The 25,108-nt window shown below is 37.8% G+C and overlaps 1 protein-coding gene across 4 annotated transcripts in view; it reads left to right on the plus strand.

Moving 5' to 3' along the window:
• The window catches only part of FGF14 (fibroblast growth factor 14), a 617,422-nt gene that overhangs the window by 437,563 nt on the left and 154,751 nt on the right, over positions 1-25,108 (plus strand). The window contains exon 1 of one of the 4 annotated variants that reach the window (XM_040487124.1): positions 4,114-4,361. The exons of the other annotated variants lie outside the window; for them this stretch is intronic. Coding sequence (XP_040343058.1) covers positions 4,169-4,361 — 193 coding nt within the window. The 5' untranslated portion in view covers positions 4,114-4,168. Of the gene's footprint in view, positions 1-4,113; positions 4,362-25,108 lie in introns of those variants that run through there. 4 annotated transcript variants of the gene reach the window in all.

The raw sequence follows: 25,108 nt of genomic DNA on the forward strand, positions 1-25,108 counted from the left end.
ATATATATATATATATATATATATATATATATATATATATACACTGAATACTTTAAATCTTATTATGAACCCTTTTAGGACATGAAGAAATACAATTGAAAATACATATAATTTTATATTGAAAAAAGCATGGAAATTGGAAAATAATTTACAAGATAGGAATGAGTGATCTGGAAAATAATAATGATAAAAAGAGCTATCATTTTTGAGCACCTTAACAGTGTCAGACACTGTACTAGGATCTTTACATTCATTTACTAACTTTGATCTCACAAGAGTTTAAAAGGAGATTCTATTATCATTTCAATTTTCGAGATGAAGAAACTGAGGCTGAGACAGACTAAGGCAACATACTAGAGGTCATTATACAGCCGGGAAGTAGCAGAGTTAGGAAATGAACCAAGACTGTGAAATCAGACTTTAGACTACTGACAGCCTGGTCAGAAGCCACTCTACCTAGAAGGTACTTTTGTTTGTTTTTACAAAGTCAAAGGTGAAATTAATAACTCGGGGGGGGGAGGGTGGTTCTCATGAATGAGAAATCATTTCCTGAATTAGAGCAAGATATGAATTTGTATTCACCCTCCCAGAAAGGGTTTTCACCCTAGCTTTGCACACACTTTTATCACAGCTTAAAACAGTAGATGGCTCTCTTGCGTTTTCTTTCCCTTACCTCCTTGATCTGTAAACAACTAAACAGCGTTTTGGGGAGGTAAAAGAAAAACACAGGGATTAAGCTAAAGGACCTTGATTATCCCAATGTTGCCTCCACCCCAAGCTCCCTTAAAACAGGAAACCACACACACACACACACACACACACACACACACACACACAGGCTTGTGAAATTCACAGTCTGCATAGACGCCCTGAGTCTGAGAACCCTGCTGTCCCCCACGCTGTGCCAGGGCGGAAAGCATCAGGAAAGAAAGAGTATTTCTCGTTATCAAAGAGCTGAAAGGCTTGATGCTACGAGGAGTGTTATTAATGTTAGTGGAAGCTGTGAGGATTAATTTCCTTTCCACCTTGAAAAAAAAAAAAAAAAGGTGGAAAGCTGCTTTTAAGAGAGGAGATTATCAGAGACTCTCCTAGCCAGCCAGCGCTCCTCACTCAGGGGAACTTGCTTTTGCTAAGAGAGCTACCCCAGGGCCGGGTCAGGATCTCTGTCCGCGGTGCTGAATCGCAGCCTTATCCGGAGGGTACTGAACAGTGAAAGGAGGGGTCTGAAGGAGCCAAAAAACCGACCTCCCAATTAATTACCCAATCCAAAGAGCTGGGGAAAAGACTGCATTATAAGAAAATGCCTGGAAAGGAAATCATTAACACAGATATAATAAGAAGAAGCTTAATCTTAATCTGTCCAAATTAATATAGCAGACATATATGTCATAGGGTAAAAAAACCTTTCAAGGCAAACTAGATTATGTTGTACTAGATGTAAGAGGTCACTGTACTTAACGTTTTGCTTCTTTGAAAAACTCACCACTTGCTTTAGATAAATATGTTTATTTTAATTGTAAAGTCATTTGGAAATTCCAATCTATAAAGTCTGAAATGTCCAAATGACCTTTCTTCAATAATGTAAGGCAGGAGTACCTACTCTTTATGTTCATTGGTATTTATTTCAGTGAATTTTTAAAAAGACACACTTAAATAGCCATTCTTTGCAGAATGACCCTTCCTTTTTTAGCAGGAACGTGGCAAAACAACATAAATACACACTTAGTGAAAATATAAGAACGCAGACACTAAAACAGAAAACAAAGTGGTAGAGACAGAGCAAAATAGTTAAAACACCTCTTTACTTTTACTATCTCATGGGTTATTACGGTTTACAAATTTCTGGCAAAATTACTTCTGCTTATTCCTTTTAATAATTGTGGTTGTTTTGTAGATATAACACAGCAAGGTTTTGAAAATGAGCTTACAGAGTATGTTCTTAAATGTTAAATATAATATACATCATCCTAAAGCCAATGATAATTGCATTGGACCCAAATCTACACACTTCCTTTAAATTTTCTTCCACCAAAGAAACTTACTAGTTAATGTGGAGTAAATGCAATGAGTAACAGATGAGAACTAATTGCTTACATGGAGAGGCTGTGGATAAGTTCTATAGAGCAGAAGGTGTCTAGTCTGTAATCAACCCTCGGATGAGCTTCTCCCACTTGCCTGGTTGCAAGTCTTTGTGGGACTTAACTGCCTATTCCTGAGACAAAGAGAACGTGTGTGTTGGTCCAGAACTGTTCCTAGGACTGCTTCCAGAGTGTGCCTCTCCTCTCTCCAGCTCTAAACAGTCACCACCGAAGTGATTGTTAAAAATCTCTTGATTACCAGATGAATCTTCTTTCTTCCATCCTTCCTAACACTGGATTGTGAGAAGTCTAGTTTTTGCATTTCTTTTCTTTACCTACCTGTAATGACAAAGCCAAACAGCTTAAAGGGAAGAGGAAAAGGTACTAAACCACAGGAGCAAATTCTACACTTGGCTCTGTCACTCCGAGTGTATCCTAGAAACCACAGATCTGTATTCATCCAAGCATGAAGTGTTTCTCTCTCAACCTTCCTTCCTAGGGTGCCCTCCACTTGCTCCCTTCCTCTTGGACCTTTATATTTTCAGTTATCCAAGACAGAACACTGCCAGGACACAGACAGGAAGTCAAGGGGAGGAGGCAGCAGCTGTTGTATTTGAATTTCAGACACAGTTCATATGGCTTCGCTCCCTGACAGAGCTTCTCTACCAGGGGACGCCAAAGACAACAGCTCAAATTGGAGTGTTCCTCAGTCTGGCTGCTTTTTGTTGTCCCTGGAATACTGTGACACCGTCCCCCACCCTTAATATTTCTGCGGTGACTTCTTCAGTGTGCTATCGGGCAATTATCCTCTCCAGCTGCTGCTTTGTAGCAGCTACAGCGGCTGGCATCTCTGAATGCTAGAGAGCAAATTTGGGAAAGGGGTCTTTCCATACGTACAACCTTAGCATAGCTTCTCACCTTCCCCACCCCCCTCCTTTTTGCTCGGTGTTATGGTCTCAAAATGACAGCAAGAGGGAGAGTCCAGCAAGTTTGGGTAGACTGGATAAGGAGTGGAGGCGCCTCCCTCCTCGGGACACACTCTCCTCCCTGCTTCCTCCTCCTCCTTCCTGGGGTGGAGGGGTTTCAGCGCTGAAGGGATTAGCAGGGAGGGCGGAAACCACCTCGCCCTCCAACCGCAGCCCAGAGTTTCTGGGGACCAGGAGACACGTTAAGATTCAGAAGCCCTGGCCAAGCCGCGGAAGCCTCGGAAACCTGCGAGTTTCATCTAAGAAAAAGCGCACCGATATTCCTTCAACCCCACCTGCTCTGGCTCAGCCTCTTAGCACCCCCCCCCCCGGAATCCATTTTAGCTTTCTATTATTATTATTATTATTATTATTATTATTATTATTATTATTTTAAATCATTACTATATATATATTTTTTTCTTTCTTTCTGAAGAAAGACATAGGAGGGGAACGGGAGGGAGGTGTAGTGGGGTGGGAACGAAGCGCTTTGATTAGAGATCTCCGGGGAGAAGATTGCTCTCCCCAGATGCTGATTTCCAAAGCACTTGACAATCACCGGCAGAACCCGAGAGCGGGCGGCGGCGGCGGCACCGGCGGCACCGGCCGGGGGGCAGCGCAAGCCCGGCGCTGAGTCCTGCCTAGCCTGCCCTAGACGGACGCACGCGCCGAGACCCGGCCGGGACCTGCCCTCCATCCCGTGCCCTGGAAGAAGGCAGCGGGCTCTACCTCCAGCCCGGGAGGGGGGCGAGGCAAGAAGGCAGTGCGAGTGGCAGTGGCGGCCCCCGAGAGGGCTCCGGCGGCGCGCGGTGAGAGGCGGTGCCCGCAGCCCCGGCCCCACTCCCGGCTCCGACGCGGCCGGGAGGCGGCCGACACGACCTCGGCTCCCGGGGCTCGCCCCGCCGCGTCCCGGGAGCACCTGCGCGCCCAGCCCGGCGCTCCGCGGAGAGGGCGATGGGTCCGAGTCGGGACTGAGCGCCCCTACCCCTCTCCCCAGCCCCTCGGGCCTCTTCCCCCCGCCTCGTCCAGGGCGAGCCGCCGTCTGCGCCGCCCTTTCCCTCTCCCGTGTCCCCAGCTCCCCTTCCCTCGGTCCCCTCCCTCCCCGGACCCATTCCCGGGGCCACCATGGCCGCGGCCATCGCCAGCGGCTTGATCCGCCAGAAGCGGCAGGCGCGGGAGCAGCACTGGGACCGGCCGTCTGCCAGCAGGAGGCGGAGCAGCCCCAGCAAGAACCGCGGGCTCTGCAACGGCAACCTGGTGGATATCTTCTCCAAAGTGCGCATCTTCGGCCTCAAGAAGCGCAGGTTGCGGCGCCAAGGTCTGTGTGGGTCACTGTTGGGAGGTGCGCCCCCGGATCTCTCCCATCTCCCCACCTGCCCGGTGTCTCTTCGGGCTCCTCCTTACCTCCCTCCGTCTCTCAGTGCCCCCCACACCCCCTAAGTCCCCTTCCGAGCGCTCCGAGCGCCTTCCGCCTGGCCGTGGGAGCTGGGAACCTGCTCTCAGGCAACCTGTAGCCACTGAAAACCCCGCCAGGAGCCGGCAAGTTGGCCCGCTCTTCGCCGGCTGCCTCTTGCTCCCCGAGTCTCATGTGGGCTGGCTTCCAGGGAAAATCTTTCTACTCTGGGGGGGGGGGGTCTTGGCTTCCCCCGGGGATATAGCGTCTGAGTCTAGAATGCTAGGGAAAGATCCCCCGCAGCACCTCGGGGTCTCGCTGGCTGCTTCCAGTCTGATCCGAGGGGTCATGAATTTGTGTGTCTGGCCTCACTTGGCCTCCCAGCTCTCCTGGAAACATCCTAGGGTCCCAGACCTTGGCGAAATGTGGCGATCTCCACCGCGCCCTCCGCAGGGGCCGGTGTCTGAGAAGTGAGTAGAGGGTGTGTGTGAACTAAGGGCTGGTTCAATTGAGATTTACCCAAACGCTGCTAAGCGGGCAGCACTGAGCGCGCTGAAGCCTGAGGTCACATCTTGGGATGCGGAGAGGGGCGCAGCGTGAGGAAGAATGAGCCCGAATTGGGGAGGGGGGTTGGCGAGGTACACACATCCCTAACATGTTTCAGTTTAAATTCAAGGACTCACGAATTACATGAGGCAAAACAAGCAGTTACTACATGCAGATGACTAGAATAGTTGCCTTACTACACATCTTTTTTTTTTTTTTTTTTTTTTTTTTTTTCGAGAAACAACTAGTGCCCAGCATGACCTGCTTTTGCTGCTGTAAAATGTCAGGGTCTGAGAAGGCAACTTAGGAGCCGGAGCCCCGCGGCTTTTGTTCATCTCTGCTTGCTTCCACATCCAGTTGCTAAGGGCGATTGTTTTGAGACTATGTGGGGTGTTCTGTGGGAGAAATGGAGCTTGCTTGCTTTTCATAACTAAGGGGGCTTGGCAGGAAACATCGAAGAATATATTTACATTAATAGGAGTATATGTTTGCCCAGCACGTTATATTCTTGGTGCCCAGCTGTATTTGTTTTAAATACCCTGTTGTTCCAAACACAGGGGACAGAAGCATATGTTTTACATGTGCATCCATGTGAGTGTGTGTGTTCTACACATTTGCAAATTTATGACCAAAAGTTTTAATGCTTGTTTGTTTTTCTTTCTTTTTTTTTTTTTTAAGGCCATAGCTATATGGTTTTAAAGGACAAGAGCTTATCATGACATTGGAAATTGGAGATTATTTGCTCTTAGAATCAAACTTAAAAGGCAAACATTGGAGGAAAATTAGAATGGCAGTTCTAAGGGAGATAAAATTATACAGATATAATACCTAATTGCATAAATATAATATGACTTAATGAAGTATTTGGGGACAATATTTTCAAATGAGTGTAAAAGCTATTAAGAAAAATGGGTTTTAATTTTCCACTTTAGCCTAGAGCCTTATCCAGCAAACCTTTGTATTATAAGAGCAACTCAGTTGTTCTAAACATTGTTGATCCATGAAGGGTCACATTATCATGACTTAGAGTGTTTGCTTTGCCCCCCTTTTTAAATCAGATTATGTTTTAGAACACAGTTTTCACCAGGTAGAGCTCCAAATATGCCATCTACTTGAAGTAAATAAACCTATTCTCTTCTAAATAAGATTACTCTGATATAAACAATGATTAAAACTTACTGTGTCTTCTTTAAATATACAACCAGCAGATAATTTTATAAATATGGACAATACATGTTTTGTCATAGTATGAAGGAGGGTGTGCTTTACGCTTCTGTATTATAAGATGGGGATATACTTTTTTTCCAGGTATGGGAAGATATCTGAGTTTCCTAATGGTCTGTTATACCATTTCAACCCTGACTGCGCTCTTGGTATTCATGAGTTCAAAATGATATGCGTGCATCAATGATCTGTAAGAAAAACATTTTTGAGGTCACTTTTGCTCTCTTATTTTCCATGGGAAAATGGAACAGAAGATAGGCTAAAAAGAAATGTGATCAAGACCTTTCCTTTTATTCTCTTTATATTTCTCATATATAAAGAAATATATTCTCTTGTGAAGAAAAATATAGATATATCCCTGGAACATCAAACATTAATTTGTTATTACTAATTGAAGCCAAATCAATATTAAAACTTTATATTATATAAATTATATATTGATATATAATTATATGATTTTATATTACATATAACCATAACTATATATGTGTATGTGTGTGTGTATATATATATATCTATATATATATACATATGTATATCTATATATCTATACATATATATATATAGATATATATATATATTTGTTTCATTATTTAATTAAATGATCTTTAAGAAAATATTTTTAAGCAAAGTTACCTTTACCTCCAAACTCACTCTTTGAGTAAGAATTGCCCTCAGGAAATTTTAAAAATCTGATTTGTTCATTTAAAGATACCACTTTTAGGTACAACAATTTCATATATCTTCATACTGAAATGTCATTGATCTGACAAAGAGTTATTGAATCTTCTTAATATGTCAGGTTCTGTTCTAGGTGTTCTGTATAGAGCAATGAGTAGAACAAATGAAGTCCCTTCCATCATGGAGGTTACAAATATGGGGTAGAAAGTCATTGCATATGGAAAGGAACAAATTAATAAGAAATTAGGAAACTGATTGTCCTATAAAGAACAAAGAGGGCTGAGGTGGAGGCTTCAGGGGCAAGGGAGGTGGAGAGAAACTTGATTAGATCAAGTATGCAGGTTGGGCCACACTAAGAACTCCAGGTTGAGAGCTGACATCTGAGAAGAACAATGGAAGCCACTGAGTTGGGGCTTCGAGAGAAGCAGAGGAGGTATAGACACTAAGTACACTGTCATCTTGTATTGTAGGCCATTTTGGCTGAAGTTTACATTTCAACAGGTAAATTCAAATACATTTGACATGTTGGCAAACAGAATAAAAAATTGCTCCACATTTTGTGTTTTGAGAAGAGTAATAGACATATATATCTTAAATGTAGGGCCTTTTTTCCCTTTTCATGCTTTTTAAATTAGGAATTTATTTAATATAATGATATGGCTTATATTTACTTATGTGTTTTTATTTTAGCTCTATCCCCCACTCTGATCATCTCCCCCCCCCCCGCCCGCCCCCCCACCATGGAAGGGTCATTTTTGTACCAATTGAGTACCTGTTGTACCATTTTGTCCTCTTGTAAAGGACAGGAATTTACAAGATGGCTTTGGTGATTGTGTGGGAACCCTGAGTACCCCACCTTTCCAAATTTATCTCTCTACCTTCCTTACCTCCATAGACTCCAAACACCTTTCAAAGTTCCCAAAATTAGCCACATGCTTTCAAATTCCTGTTCTTTTGTTTGTGCTTTACTCTGTGTATAGAATCGTCTGTCTTCTATTTTCACCTGTTGAAATTGTCTCCATTTCTTAAAGCTTAGAGAAAATGCCATCACCTCTAAGAAGTCTTCCCTCATTGTGGTGAAGTAAGAATACTCCTCTTGTGGCATTTTATACCTCACTGCCATTGTTTATGCCTGAAAATAATTAATTGTGCCACATCCCAAGATGTGATTGATTGTCATTCAGAGCAAAGTCTGTGTTTTCTGCACTTTCATAGACTCTCAAATCTTGATCGAGTGTCTGCCGTGTCCTAGGTACTTGGCATTGCCCTTGAATTGAAGTGAAATAAGGAAGGTACCAGGTCCAAAGATAAAAGAATGTTACTGAACCACAGTGCTCTAAATAGACCATTTTAAAAGTATATATTTTCAAGTATATATTTCACTTTCTCTCTCCCTCTCTTCTCTCTCTCTCTCTCTCTCTATATATATATATATATACACATGTATATATGTATATACACGTATACACACACACACACACACACACACACACACACACACACAACTTATCTCCTTTTTTAAGGGACTAGGGTGATTACATATTTGTGAGTTATTCTCAAAAATCAAAGAATATGACCAACCTCACTTTAAGGCTTAACTAATTTATGAAAATAGATATTTATGTTATCTATTAATTTAGCTAAAGAAAGAAGAGGACACAAGGAAACCAATAATTTGTAAATAGCTTTTTTTAGAATCTTAATTTTTTTTATTGAAAGTGAAAATTCAAATAGAAACTACAAGCAATGATATATAATGAACACTTTATCCTAAAAGTTCTATATTTTTGTTTTTAATTTTTAAACCAAAACAAGAAACTTTATTCTTGTAAGGCAATACCCTTTCAAATTTTTTAGTGTGGCTAATACAATTGTTTCTTGAAATCTACTTTTTTTTTGGCTACCGTCATAGGAGCCATGGTATCATGTGTCATGTATGGTTTAATCAGTAGGTGTGTGGGTTTCTTACTAACACATTTTACCTAATATAAATTACAGGATGTCTTAAGAAACAAGAAGTGAAAAGGAGCTACTTTAAATTTGTTTTCAAGTTATTCTGTAATGTAAAAAGCAGAGATATTTGTACACCTACATCAACAAACCTGCTTTGCTCTAGTGGGATAGTGAAACCCATCAGTTATAAAAGTGGTCTTCTTGCCAAATGTTATGTAAGGGAAGGTGTGACCACCTTCTCAGGAAATAATCAATAGCAAAGAGTAATCCATCAAAAGACCATTGTTCTTTGTGCTACTGCTTCAGAGCCATTACCCCGTGAAAGTACAGACCACCTGCTTACGTCGGCTGTTTAGGTCAAAATAAAACAAGAGAATATTTTCCCCCCTACGTATCATCCTTCTTTTCTTTGGGAAGTGTATTTTTTTAGTTTTCTAAGGTCATGTACATGGAAGTCTTCCTACTTGTCTTTTGATAATACCTGTTGCTAACTTGTTGACAATCAGAATTTTATTATTTGTTAGCTGCATTAAGGTAAGACAAAATCATAGATTTTTTTCTAAATTGAGACGTCTAATTTTTTAACAAGGATATTTTGTCAAATGTAGAGTTTTCTCTACATTTCCTAAATGAGAGACCTTATGGGAATGTTGCTGAATTGATAAACAGAACAATGTTTGAGATTTTTTTAAAAAGTTGACCTTGCTTGCTTATGCATTTCTTCTTAATTATTGTAATTTCAACCTTGCACATTTTCACTAGGTGTCTGAAAATGGTCAATACCATAGTGGTGCAATAAATTAAGAAATGATGCAGTGAGTGAAGTGTAAGATAGCATAGTAGCTTGGGTAAGATGTGAGTAAGTTTAGGTAAGATGATTTGCTTTGGGTTGAGTTAGATTCATAGATTGAGTTTATGTGTATTGAGAAAATAATACTGTTTAGTAGTGAAGAAATCCTTTGACATTTTGTCATAAAAGATTTCAGGAGCACCAGTCCCCCTAAATTCCCCACCAGGTTACCATTATTAATTACCGGTTTCACTTTACATTTCAAATTACTAGAATTATTAGTGTAGTTCTACGTTTAGCCCACAAATTTAATTATTTTCATAATGATTTTAATCTATATAATGTTACCATAAGAAAATTGTTTTCAGGTAGACATGAACCTCTCCTCCCCTCTCTTCAGTGTAAAATGATGTCTTTTAGATTTTATTTGCTTAGCTTCAAAATAATGGCAAGAATTCAAAGGAAAAGGTAGATGACATTTTTCAGTCTGATTAATCTATTTAGTTTTGTGAATCTAGGTTTCTTTCTAGGTATATTTTGTATAAATTTCTCCCCCAATAGTGAGAAGCTTTAGCCAAAACAGACTATGATATTTCAATAAGAAAAATTTGTATATGATGTTTTAAATGTTGTCACTAGCATTCAAGTGGAAAAACACAAAAACAAAAGCATAATGGTAAACTCAAACATATAAAAGACAATTTTAGCAAGATTGATGCAATTTAAAGTCAATCACAGTGTGTTAACATGACTAGAAACAACTAATTTAGAAATTTTACCTATAAAGATTCCAATGTTCATTTTAAGAAACTCAGATTATGTGGCTATGTTACTATTTAGTGTTTACTGGAAGGATAGCAGTAGGGAGTGGTAGTAGGAATCTAGACACCTTATAAAAACATTTTATGATAGTTATTACTTTGTCATTCAGACAAAAGACTCTTTTCATAAAGCTGTATTGTGTGAAATATTTTTGTGTGTGTTTCAACCTTCACTCTCATGGTTCCTGGGTATCAGGTTTAATGGGGACCCTTATGGTATGACAGGATCATATGTATGATGGGGTATAGCCACTTAAAAGTCAGTGTCTTACCAGTGCCTGGCACATAAATAACATTGCACAAGAATTCACTGAATGAATGAAAAGTTGTATTATTTCTCAAGATATACATGTAACATAGAGTGACGTTGAAATCACTGCCACATAGCAATGGTTATCATTGACTGGACATTTATTAATACATTTATCACCTGCCTGTATGGCACTCTGTGTCAGGAACTCTCACACTGAGTACTATCTCATCCTTACAACAAATCTATATGGTAGGTACATTACATTATCTATCCATTGATACCCTAAATTACCTATTAATGGATGATACACTAATACTATCTACCCATCCATTTTATAAATGAGGAATCTGAAACAAACAAAAAATGTTTGAGTAAATTGCCCAAGTTCATATATCTTCAAAGAGTGGAGCTGAGATTGAAACCCAGGTTGCCAGGCTGACACCAGAGTCCCTGCTCCTAACAAATCCCAGTTCTCAATTGTCACATACTTTATTTCTTATCTCAATTAGGTGAGATACTTCACCATTTTGCAGCACAAAGGAAACTGAGGCTCAAGGAATTTGCATTTTGCCAAAAGACTTAACACCGAGCAAATAACACAAACATTTCAAAAACAAATCTGCCTGTCCCTAAATCCTCTATTCTCCCCCTACTTTACCCTTCCCATTCTTCATAATGTTGTGAACTCATAATTAATGAAAGACACCTAACTTTAAGGCATGTAGTAGACATTCAATGTATATATCTGTTGATTGGATTCAAGGAATAGTGTGTTATTAACTTTTTAAAATTGAGGATGTAAGAAAGCTTGCCTGGAAGTGGAGACATTTGTGGGTTTTGGCAATTTTGCCATGATGTTTTTCACATAGGGATGTAGCTTTGATTTCCCAACAAGTGTTTGGATGAGACACTCGTTGATGTTGTCTCCTTGGTGAATTATAACATTGACCTGAAACTCTGAAAAGGATTAATTTGGAGTGCTTTCATTAGCATATAATGAATTTCATGTTAAGTCTTTCATTAATTTTTTATTAATTTTCCTAGATTATATATTTTAGACATTTCTCATTTCTAATGAGATGTTTATTGGTTACATTCCTTATTGGCCTCATTGTACATGATGAACTAAAGCAAACCACTAAGATTACAGAGTCACAAATTAATCATGAAAATTTCAGACTGTTAGAAACCTAGATACTGTGTGTTGTATGCTGCTTTTGAATTAACACAATGGTTCATATGTATTTTCTAATGAGTTCTCAGATCTTGTTCTTAATACTGATGCCAGAAGAACATAAGGTAGTCAAGTCTAATTTGTGTGTAAATTGTATTATTCGCTTTATAAAAATTGCACATGGGTGAATATTTATCTCTGAAACAAACTTACAAATCTAGTCATATGTTATTTGGATATTTTATTGACTTATATGGCTTTTATTTTCTTGTTTACCTTACTTAATGGTGAAATGAATTGGTTAATCCAACTGTCAACCTACTTTGTGTCTGCACATACACAGATGGTTTCAGCTGAAGAGAAAACATGCATACACATGGGTTGTTCCTACTTTAAGTTCGTAGTCAATTACATCAAGTGGGCCCTTGGTACATTTAACAAAAAATCACTTTCTACTTAACCAGATGATTTTCATACCTTCTCTCTTCCCTGTCTCTTGTACTTCCTCCCCCATACCCCTCTCAACTATGCTCTTACTTCTATATTTCTCTGAGAAAATAGAAATAATGAAAAATAAATTTTCACACACTTCACTACTGCCTATCTGCGTATCTAACCATTTACTCCTTTTTCTTCCTGAACTTAGAGATGAATTCTTAATACTCCTATTTAAAATTAAGACCTCGTCAAATTGAGGGATAGATCCTTTCTCCTTCTCAGGGACACCAGTGCAATAGTGCCCCTCTCTCTTCTGCATCATATAATCTTCATATCTTACAGTGTAATTCTCATCAGAATATAAATATGCTGTGACCTATCCCATCTTAAAAAGTAATCTCCTCATGATTATGCATTCTTCTCTAGCTATTAAACCAATTGTCTTTTGTCAGCAAAACTCCTTGAAAAATAGATCTCCAATTTCTCTTCTCCTGTTCTCTCTTGAACCCTTTCTAAATCAGGTTTTTGCTCCCACCGATAAGCTGTTCTTCTTAAGGTCTCCAACAACCTGCAAGTGGTCAGACCCAAAGGTTTAATCTTTTAGCCCTTAATCCTATTTGTACAGCACTTGAAATTCAACTTTTCATAATAAACGTGTAGTTTTTACTACAATTAGGTAAAGTCAGCATAAAAATACTTTTAACATATCATTTACCCCATGAAAACCATTCGTGCTGATCATCTCTTCCCAGTTATGATAGGTCTGTATTTACAATTATGATAACATGTTAACTATTGTGATCATACAACATGACACCCTGCCAAACCCTATTAGTACTCAGTTGGCACTCAGGTACATTCATTAGAAGGCAATGCTTAATGTTTCCTTACTTGGGAAGAACATTATTTTCATCACATATATTTGTATTGGGTCCGAGCGACCTGTCTTCATAAAACAGAGAATTTGAATCGTCTAAGAGTTAGTCTTTCCTTTTTTGTCTTTGCATTCAAATATAATAGATTTGTGATTAAGCAACCACTGTTTTACAAAATCTTGAATTACTAGCATAGCCAGTAGTGATTGGAAAATTAAAATATTTGGTTAATTTGCTTAATGATAAACATCACTCATATTCAAGCATTATACAGAAAGAAATAGTTATAAATGTAAGAAGGGCCATTTAACAGTTCATTTTCTGTATATGAAATGCTTTCACTGATATATTCAGTTTTAAGTAATGTTAATGGGTTCTCTTACGTATCTACCTATTGTATGTAGATACACAGTTATGTGATCTGGTGACAAAGTTAAGGTTACTTTGTTACATTTGCATTTTTGATTAAAAAAATCCCCTGTTGGAATGACAAACAGCTTTTGAGATAGGAGAAGTGCAAAGTGCTGGCAATTAGAACCAGGGAGTAAATTCATAGAGTTCTATTATTTCCTCTTGTTAGATTATCCAAGGCAAGATGTACCACCGAGTTCAGTAACTACGATGTGAATACAGTGTCTTTTCTCAGGAAACTCTTGAATGTCTGATGGGCAATTGTTCATTTTCTTCAGAATCCAATGATTTTCTCCTTTTTGAAAACATCTTTAAAATAGTCAGAATTTCATCGCTTGATGTCTTTTTATTCCTTCACATGCCTCATTTTATCTCCTTAAATTTATGTAAATAATTTCTGCCTAGCCCTAGCTACATTATGCCCTTTAAATATTTGTTCATGGCTTTTTATCCTCCTTACCATTTGGCCAACTTACAATTGTTTAACTCTATTAATCTCTCTGCATAAGTAAATGCCACGAGCACCTTAATCATTTCTGTGGCTTACATTGTTCAATAATTACCTCATCCTTATGCCAGCAAATGACATGGAAGCTGTTTTCATGAAGAGAATTTCATGCTGAGGCCAGCCTTGGTGAGGAGAAGATGGCCTCTTCCGTTTCCCTTCTCTCTGGAGCCGGGTTCTGCCTTGAATGGAGGGATGAGGAAATTGGACAAGTCTACACAAGACAGAAGTATTTGTCTTGGCTTCATGCCTGACCAATTAAAGGAAAAAGCAGGGAAAGTAATCAAACATCTTTCCTGCATCTGCTAGGATTAGAAGCATTATATCCCACATCTCTTACTTCTCCCAGTGATAGGAAATAGGTGGTATTATTTTCATGTTCATGGATGAGAGGAAATGAAGTAATTTTTCCAGAGACTTGTATTTGGCAGAAGTAGTATTTGAATGCAGTTCAGGTCTAACTGATATAGGGTGTATATTTTTAGAATTGACCCAGCGGATCTTAGATGATAATAGTTTTCAGCATTATATCCCAGTGTCTTCCTAGATTTATCCCCCGGATGGGCTAGAATGTCAACCACAAGGTTTTCCTCTGTTCGTTCTTACAGGTTCCAGATGGGGGAACATGGGTGCTTCAGTGGCTGCGAGGGCCAGTGTTGTCACACCCATGATAACCACCTCCCACAGAAGTGTGTCTTTGGCTCTGCCTCTACTTTTCATTTCCATATGATGCTTGGGACACCAGGGCAACACATTGTAGAGAACAGCAGAGCTCAGACACATTCATTCCGTAGTCTGTAGTCTCTTAGATTTTCTTTTTGGAGTGAGCCACCACAGACTGTGTGGCAATGCTGAAGTTTTCCTATAAGGTTTGGAATATTTTATGTTTGTCAATTTTGATATTCTTCATCCCCAGGCCTTTGCATTTTGGAAAATTGTGAAAGTAATAAAAGCTGCTGAAGTTTCGAGAATATGGAATTAATAAGCAAAGTTTTCCTCTTCCTCTGCTACTGCTGCTGAGCTAACACAATTTTTAATCATTAGAAATGTCCCTGGTATCCAAATGCTCCCATGACTGTTTTCATTTTACTTTCCGGATGCTTTATTGTTGTGTGGTCAAGTGAAACAGACTCATGGTACAATATTAAGCACTTTTTTGCAAGGTGTATGCCACTAAATCAGCCTAAAGGTAAAATTTTCATATCTGTGTGGGTTTTTCTTTTGCCCCATGACAGTAGCAAGAGATTACTTTAGCACCATCTCCCTACATTCATTAGTTTAGAGCATAAATATTCCTATTTGTTCACTTTTTGAAAAAGGAAACACAGCACTTTGTGACATCACAGCTGTTTAACATGAACTGAAATGTTATCGTTCTTGTCTGGCTTCATCCTGTTTGTTCTTCCTCGTTTTCTCCCCCTACACGATGCCTGTCATTGTCTTCTGAGGTAGGCTTGTTGATTTTTTTCTTAAAAAGTGAATGCAACGAAATATACCCCAATCTCACCTGCACTGCCTCTAGCCACTATTATTTCCCACGATCCCTGTACAGCCCAGCCCTCCCTACACACAGTGGCTCTGTGATGCCCTGGTCTTAATGGGAAGAGGGTGGACTCTGGCACCAGACAGAAGGCCTCCCTCTGCCTTCTACTGGCTGAGCAACTCAGAGGAGTCTGTGAATGTACAGGGACTTCTATGCAACCAGCAGGTCAGACAAGATGATTTGGGAGATATCATTTAGCTTTAAATTCTTTTTCTCACTTGTTTAGAAGCCCACATGGGCTGAGCCTTAAAAAATCAAGGCAGAGACAGGTTCCTTTGCACAGGTTCGTGCTTACATTAAAAGGCATCTATGGAACAGAACCAATCCTCTCAATGGTCTGTTCTCAGTGTCTGCTGCCCTATTCCCCTGCCCCAGAATCCCATCTCCTCAATTCTTCTTCAGCCCTGTGCCTTCTGATTTACTTTGGTTCCATGCTTCCTCTTGGCTGTTTACTAATTACAGCCTGAAAACAGTTGGCTAATTATTTCTGTATACTATATTTATTCTGCCTCTTAAGATTTACAATCCAACAATCTTGTCTGTTGTTAAGTTTGAAACAATCGCATTTAAGAATCCTCTCTCACTGTGTGTGTGTGTTTGCGAGTGAAAAAGTACGCTGTACATGTGTGTAAATAAGAAAATTAGCGTGAAAAATGCTGTGTGATACAGATACAACCTGAAGCATAAAAACAAAGAACTAAGTATGTTTAATTCCAAATATATATATTTTTAAAAATTGGTGGCTCAGCTTCCCATCCCCCACCCCTGTAATTATTCCACTCTGTCCTTTGGCAGATAAAAGCTACTATTCTCCTAGATGCACTGGTGTGAATACTAAGACAGGAAATAAAAAAAAAAAGAAGACTGCTCAGGTCTCTAGTAAATGCCAGTTTAATGCCTCCCAGTACATCTAGAACTCAGTTCTTTCAGATAACTTGATTTGTTTTATCTTAACAAACCTCATTAACTTTTCTGGAGTTGGCATCTGCACAGAATTTTTTTTTTTTTACAGCTTTAACACATAAGACCCAGTCGTACTAACAAGTAAGCTAAAACCCATTTGAAAGGAATTAAAGCTTCAATGAGGAAATATAGAAACAGTGACAAGTCTAGAAAGAAAGGTATAACAAAATGAACACACACACACAAATATATATATACTTGCCACAATCATCATCTCCACAAGCATGATCTGCGACACAAACAAATGTTAAGGTGTGCATAGGAATTTCAATCTTCCATTTTAAGTTCTGTTAAGTAATATTGAACATATTCTTAAAGAACAGCATCTCATGCCCCTAAATAGCCATCAACATGTATTTAAAGAGAGCAATAAAGGAAAGGAAATCAAACAAAAAAATAGGAAGTAATCTAGGTGGCAGCATTGGATGGACAAGAAAAATAAAACCGTTGGATATTAACCAATTAGAATTGACAGCAACAGCAAGTTCGCTTTGGAAGAGAAAGAAAAGCACTAAAGAAATGAGGTTCTCAATTTTAAGAGGTTGAATTTATCAAACATAGGAATAAAGCAATCGGATGTGTATCAAAAGTGCTGGTTTTGAAAGTAGGCCAGGCTGAGGTGCTTCTAATTAGTGACGAGCTAATGAAACTTCAGAGCCTCAAAAACTATGACAAAGTTTGGAACAGGAAAAACATTCGTTTGTTAAAATCTCAGCAAATAGTAATTTTCCTAGTGAAGGAAATAATTATAAGCCAAGAGGATTCCTTTATGCTTCAGGGAGTTGGTTATTCTGTGGTTATTGGTACTGTATCCAAGGTGATTCCATTTAAAGAGTGCATTACACACAAGTGATTTGATTAAACATCCTGGTTTCATGGCTGTGGTATCAATATTGGCGGCAAGCATCTTGTTTCATGAGGGAAAATGTGGATGAACCATATACTGCGTATCCTGATATGAGATTTCAAACTGCAGTTAAGAAACTATATAACACAAAAATGAATTTTTGATACTTGTATGTTGGGTTTATTCTTTTTTTTTTAAATGTTTTATTTTTGAGAGAGTGAGAGAGAGAAAGAGACAGAGCGAGACAGAGCGCAAGTAGGGGATGGGGCAGAGGGAGAGGGAGACACAGAATCTGAAGCAGGCTCCAGGCTCTGAGCTGTCAGCACAGAGCCCGATGTGGAGCTTGAACCCATGAACCATGAGATCATGACCTGAGCCAAAGCCGGACACTTAACTGACTGAGCCATGCAGGTGCCCAACAAGCAGAAGTCTTAATGCTGAGACTTTGTAGGTATTCCCCTGGCAAAGTGGTTGTATGTATCTGCTTCTGTTTAAGTATCTGTTACCTTGAATAATCTAAAGGGGTTGCTAAACTGATAAACCTGAGATATTCCTATTGTTGCGAGTAAATATAAGGCAACACATTTCTTAGCTCATCAAACTTGACCGTCGTCATCCACATTGAGCTTCACAAAAACTCTTTAATATAGGCAACATTATGCCTATTTTATAAATAAAAGAATGGAAACTTACAGATATTAGTAATTTTTCCTGGGTCTTATAGTCTGTATGATCAGGGTATGTAATAAGATTACAACCCTATATTTTTGGATATCTAGCATGAGGGCTGTTCCTTTATGATACAACTACCATCTTCCTTGAAGTCTTCTTGATAATGAATAAGAAAAATGTGTAGAGAACACTCTTTCCAGGTAGGGAACAAGCTGCAAGTTTTGAGAACATTCTTTCCAATCAGGGTTGGAAGTCACCCTGGGAAGTGGGAGGGAGATGCTAAGAATTACAGTTTTAGTTTATCTGGTCCCACGTCCTCTTTCCTATACATGCTTCAATTTAATTACAAACAATTTCACTCCATTTTTTTAAAAGGACTTTGTTCATGTTTATTGTTCATAAAATTTGCAAGACTATAAAATCCAGGAGACAATCTAACAGATTAAGTGTTCTTCCCCAGCTTTTGGGAGACGTTATCATTCTTCTTTTTGTCCGTCCCTAGCTTTCCTTTTTTAAGACACTATTTTTCTGTTGATCAGAAAATCATCTAGTGTTTCTCATGCAAGACTACAGTTGAAGAAGTAAAACATTCCTGGCCCGAACACTCAGCAGGTTTATCAGTGACCCATATCTTGAAGATGACGTGTGTCTATTTCATAAACTTTATATTAGTTTTATTAAGTTCACAACACAATCTCTATTTTAAAATAGGTACTTCATTGAACTATAACACACACATTGAAAAGTGCACACATCACATACAACTTAATGAATTTTCACAAGCAGAATACACTGACATAGAGACTACCTGGAACAGGAGCAGAACAGTGCCCCGGAAATCCCACTCCCAGGGCTTTCCAAACAATGAACCTTACAGGTGGCTGCTGTTTTGACTACTAACACAATATATTAGTTTTGTTCGTTTCAGAACTTCATATATGATACCATTTAGCATGTGCTTTTTGAGTCCGGCTTCTTTAACTTAACAGTGTTTGGAGATTCATGACTGTTATCTCTGGGAATTTTTCATCACATCTATAGTGATATCCTCCCTTTTTCCTGATATTGATAATTTTTTCCTTTTTCCTTTTTTTTCTCGAACAGTTTCGTTAACATGTATTAAATTTTATTCACCTTTCTTTAAGAAGCTGCTTTTGGCTCAGTTTTTTTTCTATTTTCTGTTTTTGTGTTTTATTAATTCTATTTCTTTTTTTTTTTAATTTAAATTCAAGTTAGTTAACATACAGTATAGTCTTGGCTTCAGGAGTAGAACCCAGTGATTCATCACTTACATAAAACACCCAGTGCTCATCCTGAAAATGCCATCCTTGATGGCCATCCCCTTTTAACCCCCTGTCCCCGCCGCCTAGAAAACCTCAGTTTGTTCTCTGTATTTAAGAGTCTCTTATGGTTTGCCTCCCTCTCTGTTTTTATCTTATTTTTCCTTCCCTTCCCTATGTTCATCTGTTGAGTTTCTCAAATTCCACATGAGTGAAATCATATGAAATGTCTTTCTCTGACTTATTTAACTTAGCATAATACCCTCTAGTTCCATTCACATTGTTGTAAATGGCAAGATTTCATTCTTTTTCATCACTGAGTATTTCACATCTTCTCTATCCAAGAAGCCACTAAAAAGGAGAATTACAGGCCAGTATCCCTGAATTTGCATGCAAGAATTCTCAACAAGATGCTAGAAAATCGAATTCAACAGTACATTAAAAGAATTATTCACCATGTTCAAGTGGAGTTCATTCCTGGGCTGCAGAACTGGTTCAATATTCACAAATCAATCAATGTGATACACCACATTATTAATTCTGTTCTTAACTATTATTTCATTCTATTTTATTTAGATTAAATTTACTGGTTTGTTTTAACTTCTTGAGTGTACAAATTGCAAGCTTATTAATTGTAGACCATTAAGCATACATTTGATTTTATGCTGTAAATTTATCTGTAATCATGACACCCCAAGCATTTCCCTTTAGCTGCATTGCATGAGTTGTGTTGTGTTATGTTTTAATTTGCATTTGATAAATATTTTCTAATCCCCATTGTGACTTATTCTTTTACTCATGATTACTTAGAAGCTCTCACTTAATTTTCAAATATTTAGGAATTGTCTAGTTATCTTTTTTCATAAAAATAAATTACTAGATCTGTAGGCTAAACCCACCATAATCTGAGAACAAGTGACATATGAAGATTGAAAATAAATTTTTTTCAGTAGCCAGATGAAACAATCTATGCACACCCAACTATATTAAATTTGTTAACAGTGTAGTTCAAATTTTCTTTTAAAAATTGATTTTCATGTATGTCTCCACTTTTGTCAGTTACTGAGATAGCTATGTTAAAAATCTCCCATTATGAATATGAATTTTTCTGTATATACTTTAGATATGTCAGTTTTTGCCTTCTTTATAGGCTAATAGGAAATGATTATATCTCACTGGTGGACATTCCCTTTTATCATAACATCTTGCTTTTTGCTCTAATATTTACTTCGTTTGCTATTAGTATAACTACACCAGCTTTATCTAGTTTAGTGTTTGTGTAGGGGCTATTTTTCATACCTTTAACTTGTCTATATCCTTATAATTAAGGTGAGCACCTTGTAAGCATGACTTTATTTTTATTTTGATTTAATTTTTGCCATAGTTACACTCTGACAATCTCTGCCTTTTAATTAGAATATCCAGTCTATTTACATTTAATGAAATTAATGGTATACCAGTTTTACCATTTGTTTTCTATTTGATCTATTCTATTTTTTATTTTTTTATTTTTATTTTTTTATTTTAATTTTTTTAATATGAAATTTATTGTCAAATTGGTTTCCATACAACACCCAGTGCCCTTCCCAACAGGTGCCCTCCTCAATGCCCATCACCCACTTTCCCCTCCCTCCCACCACCCATCAACCCTCAGTTTGTTCTCAGTTTTTAAGAATCTCTTGTGGTTTGCCTCCCTCCCTCTCTAACATTTTCTTTTCCTTCCCCTCCCCCATGGTCTTCTGTTAAGTTTCTCAGGATCCACATAAGAGTGAAAACATATGGTATCTGGTGGTTTGCCTCCCTCCCTCTCTAACATTTTCTTTTCCTTCCCCTTCCCCATGGTCTTCTGTTAAGTTTCTCAGGATCCACATAAGAGTGAAAACATATGGTATCTGGTATCTGTCTTTCTCTGTATGACTTATTTCACTTAGCATCACACTCTCCAGTTCCATCCACGTTGCTACAAAAGGCCATATTTCATTCTTTCTCATTGCCACATAGTATTCCATTGTGTATATAAACCACAATTTCTTTCTCCATTCATCAGTCGATGGACATTTAGGCTCTTTCCACAATTTGGCTATTGTTGAAGGTGCTGCTGTAAACATTGGGGTACAAGTGCCCCTATGCATCTGCACTCCTCTATCCCTTGGGTAAATTCCTAGCAGTGCTATGCTGGGTCATAGGGTAGGTCTATTTTTAACTTTTTGAGGAACCTCCACACTGTTTTCCAGAGCAGCTGCACCAGTTTGCATTCACACCAACAGTGCAAGAAGGTTCCCGTTTCTCTACATCTTCTCTAGCATCCAGTCTATTCTATTTACCTGTTTCTTCATTTTCTTACATTCTTTTAATATGTCAGGTATATTATTTATTGTTGAATTTTCCACCATTATTAGTCTGAGGCTTATAAATCCATTACAATATATTTTAGTGATTACCTTGGATATTACCACATTTAATGTTGACTTACACATTTGAATACCTACCACATTTAATACAATGGTTTATCACTTAGTCTCTCTAGTTTTTGTTGTTTATTTCTTATTGTCATGCTTTTATTTCCATGTGTATATAAAACATAATAAAATTATTTCTATTATGTAATAGACTCAGTATGTATTAGAGTATTGGTCCTTGCTCTTTATTCTTTTCTACATTTTTAGGGTTCTACCTGGGAAACACTTTTCTTTGCAACCTAAACATCTCTTTTATTATTATAATGGTTATTATTTTAGTGCAGTCCACTATTTATGAATTCTGTCAGTTTTGTTTGAGTGAACATTTCGTAGTTCGTCTTTGAGTGGCATACTTACTGGGTGTGAAATTCTAGATTGGAGGTTTTTTTCCCCCCCATCATTCTATTGTCTCTTGGCTTCCATTATTTCCTATTGAAAATTCCATGGTAATCTTATCATTTCTCATTTGAAAGGCATATGTACTCATTTCCCTCTGGCTGCTTCTAAGATTTTTCTCTTGTTTTTTATGTCAGTAATTTTATCATGATTTGCCAAGGTGTTGCTTTGTTTGTATTTATCTTTGAAGAGGTTTGCAGCATGTTCTGAGTCTGGGATGTGGGATTTTATGGCAGCTTCAGAATCTTTTTATTATATTAACATATTTCAAATATTTCCTCACCATTATCATTTGTCTTTCTGGGACTTCAATTACATTTATGTCAGTAATTTTCATTATGTCTCCCATATTCTTACTCTATTTTCTAGATTTTATGTATTTGTGCTTTAGTCTAGATATTTTCAAATGAGATATTTTCCAGTTATTTAGTCCTCTCTCCTTTTGCTGTTAACTCATCTGCTGATTTTTTTCCTTTTTATTATATATTTTTTTAATCTTGAAAGTTACATTTGATTATTTTAGTTCCCTGTTTAGATCTCCATCATGTCTTCTATTTTCTTAAACATATTAATGCTTTTTAATGTCTATCTGGATGACTTAAGCATCTGTTTCTATTTTCTGTTTTTCTCTTGGATCTTTTTGTATTTCTTTTTGTAACTTTGGCATGTAAAAAAATTTTGGCAACTTTTGAGTATTGAACATTTTAGGTATAAATCCATAGAGATTGTCTATGATTGTATCTTCCTTGGAGAGGAGATGTGTGTGTGTGTGTGTGTGTGTGTGTGTGTGTGTGTGTAGGTAATTACAGTAGAGACAGAAAATCCCAATTTATCCTAGCATGAAATATATTTGAAGTTGTTTTTCCTGTATGTGTGTGTGTGTGTGTGTGTGTGTGTGTGTGTGTGTGTTAGCGTGTCTATTTCTAGCTTGATTTTTGGCTAAGGGATAGCTTTCTAGGGGTTCCAATTGAAATCCTGGATGTTTACCAAGGGCACTACTCATTGGCACACTAGAGTTCCAATTTAATCTCCAATTTTGTCTCCAATTTTTATCTTCAGCATTGTGGACTGCCAAAAGCTTTGCTCTGATTTTCAGCCTTTTGCCTTTCTCTACTTCTGAAACAGCAAATTCTTAAGAGGATGAATGATATATAATAATGTGCTCACCTCCGTGTGTTTTCCTTTTCTTTGAGATGTTGACCCCTCAAGTCCTAATTGTGTAGGAAGCTTTATAGTACTTTTAATCAAATTCATTTCTTTTCTTTTTTAAAGTACCTAGCTTTCATATTTGGTAAGAGAGTTGATTTTATACTGGTTAGTTGGTCATAACTAGCAGTGAAATTGCTTTCCAAATTTTAAATCCCAGCTCTCAGAGAAACTGGCAATTAGAAAATATTATATTCTTTTTAAATCAACATATCCTGAATATAGAGAAAGAAATCAGTATCTTGACCAAATTTGAGAGAACTTTTATGATTTATAAGTATGATCAAATCATCAGTTCCAACCATTTTTTCCCAACTTTTTTGTCTTTTGGAAGAAATTATTTGAAAAAAATTCTTTTTTTTTAATTTTTAAATTTTATGTATTTATTATGAGAGAGAAGGCAACAGGAGCAGCGGAGGGGCAGGGAGAGAAGGAGAGAGAGAATCCCAAGCAGGCTCTGCATTGTCAACACATGGAGCCCGATGCAGGGCTTGATTTCATGAACCCTGAGATCATGACCTGGGACCAAATCAAGAGCCAGATGCTTAACTCAGGTGCCCCTGGAACCACCCTGGTACCCCTGTTAAGAGAAAATTCTTGACCAGTTTTGATTTGATTTGATTTGATCTGATTTGATTTTTTGAAACATTACTGACTAAAACTCATTTTAAGTTCCAATTTCTAATAAAATCTGGGACAAAGATGGATATTTTTGTCAATAGTTGTTTCTAGATATACATCTTTGTATATTATATGTGCCATGTATTATACTGTTAATACTGCCAGCTGGGATTATTTTAAGCCTTTTGTATTCTGTTGTAAAAATTGGGTTATTCTTTCATTCTCCATATTCATTCCCTGACAGTTGCTAACAGCAACAAATTGTAGATTATCAAAACACCTGCTATAATATTAAAAACGTGAAGGTTTACCTCACAAAGAGTAATAAAGATTTGTATGTGTCCTATTTTTGGCTTAGCTCTAAAAGTCTATGAAAAAGATGAAATGGAGAATCCCATGCTCCATGCTGCTATAAATACTCTGCAACAGGTTTATTCTTATTAACAAATACTCTGGAGAGGCTAGGATAGTCTTGACAAAAATCAGAGTACTCCTAATGAATTCTATGGCACATTTTGATGCCAGCATTAACAGAGGCCCCATCCAAACTGCCTTAGTCTTGCAGAGCTCCTTTGGCTTAGAGTTGTGTACTTCTGAATCAATGACTTGGTCATTCTAATCTTTAGTCCTTATTGGTCATATAAATTAATGTCACTATGTCTATTTTGCTGGCCTCAAATGAGATAATACATATGACAATGCTTTGTAAATTACCACACTCCATGCACACAATGAGGGGCAAACCCTGGACCTGGGTAAAAACGTTCAGCATATCTATTTGATTAGAGCCCTTCTCTTCTACACACATAACAACACATCTCCCAGCATACCATGTTTCTAATTTTATTTTTAGGAATATCAACAGAAGTCAGTTTGAACATCTAGAGTGGGAGGAAAAGGTAAAGAAAGGTTTTTGGTTATTTACTTCATTATTTCTTATCTTTATTTGTGCTTTAGTGTATTTTTCTGTCTTGCCTAGAAGAAATTTTAAAAGTCATCCATTTCAGTCATCTT

This window comes from Herpailurus yagouaroundi, unplaced genomic scaffold (assembly GCF_014898765.1).
Source record: "Herpailurus yagouaroundi ecotype Mexico unplaced genomic scaffold, PumYag 164, whole genome shotgun sequence".
Classification (NCBI taxonomy): domain Eukaryota; kingdom Metazoa; phylum Chordata; class Mammalia; order Carnivora; family Felidae; genus Herpailurus; species Herpailurus yagouaroundi.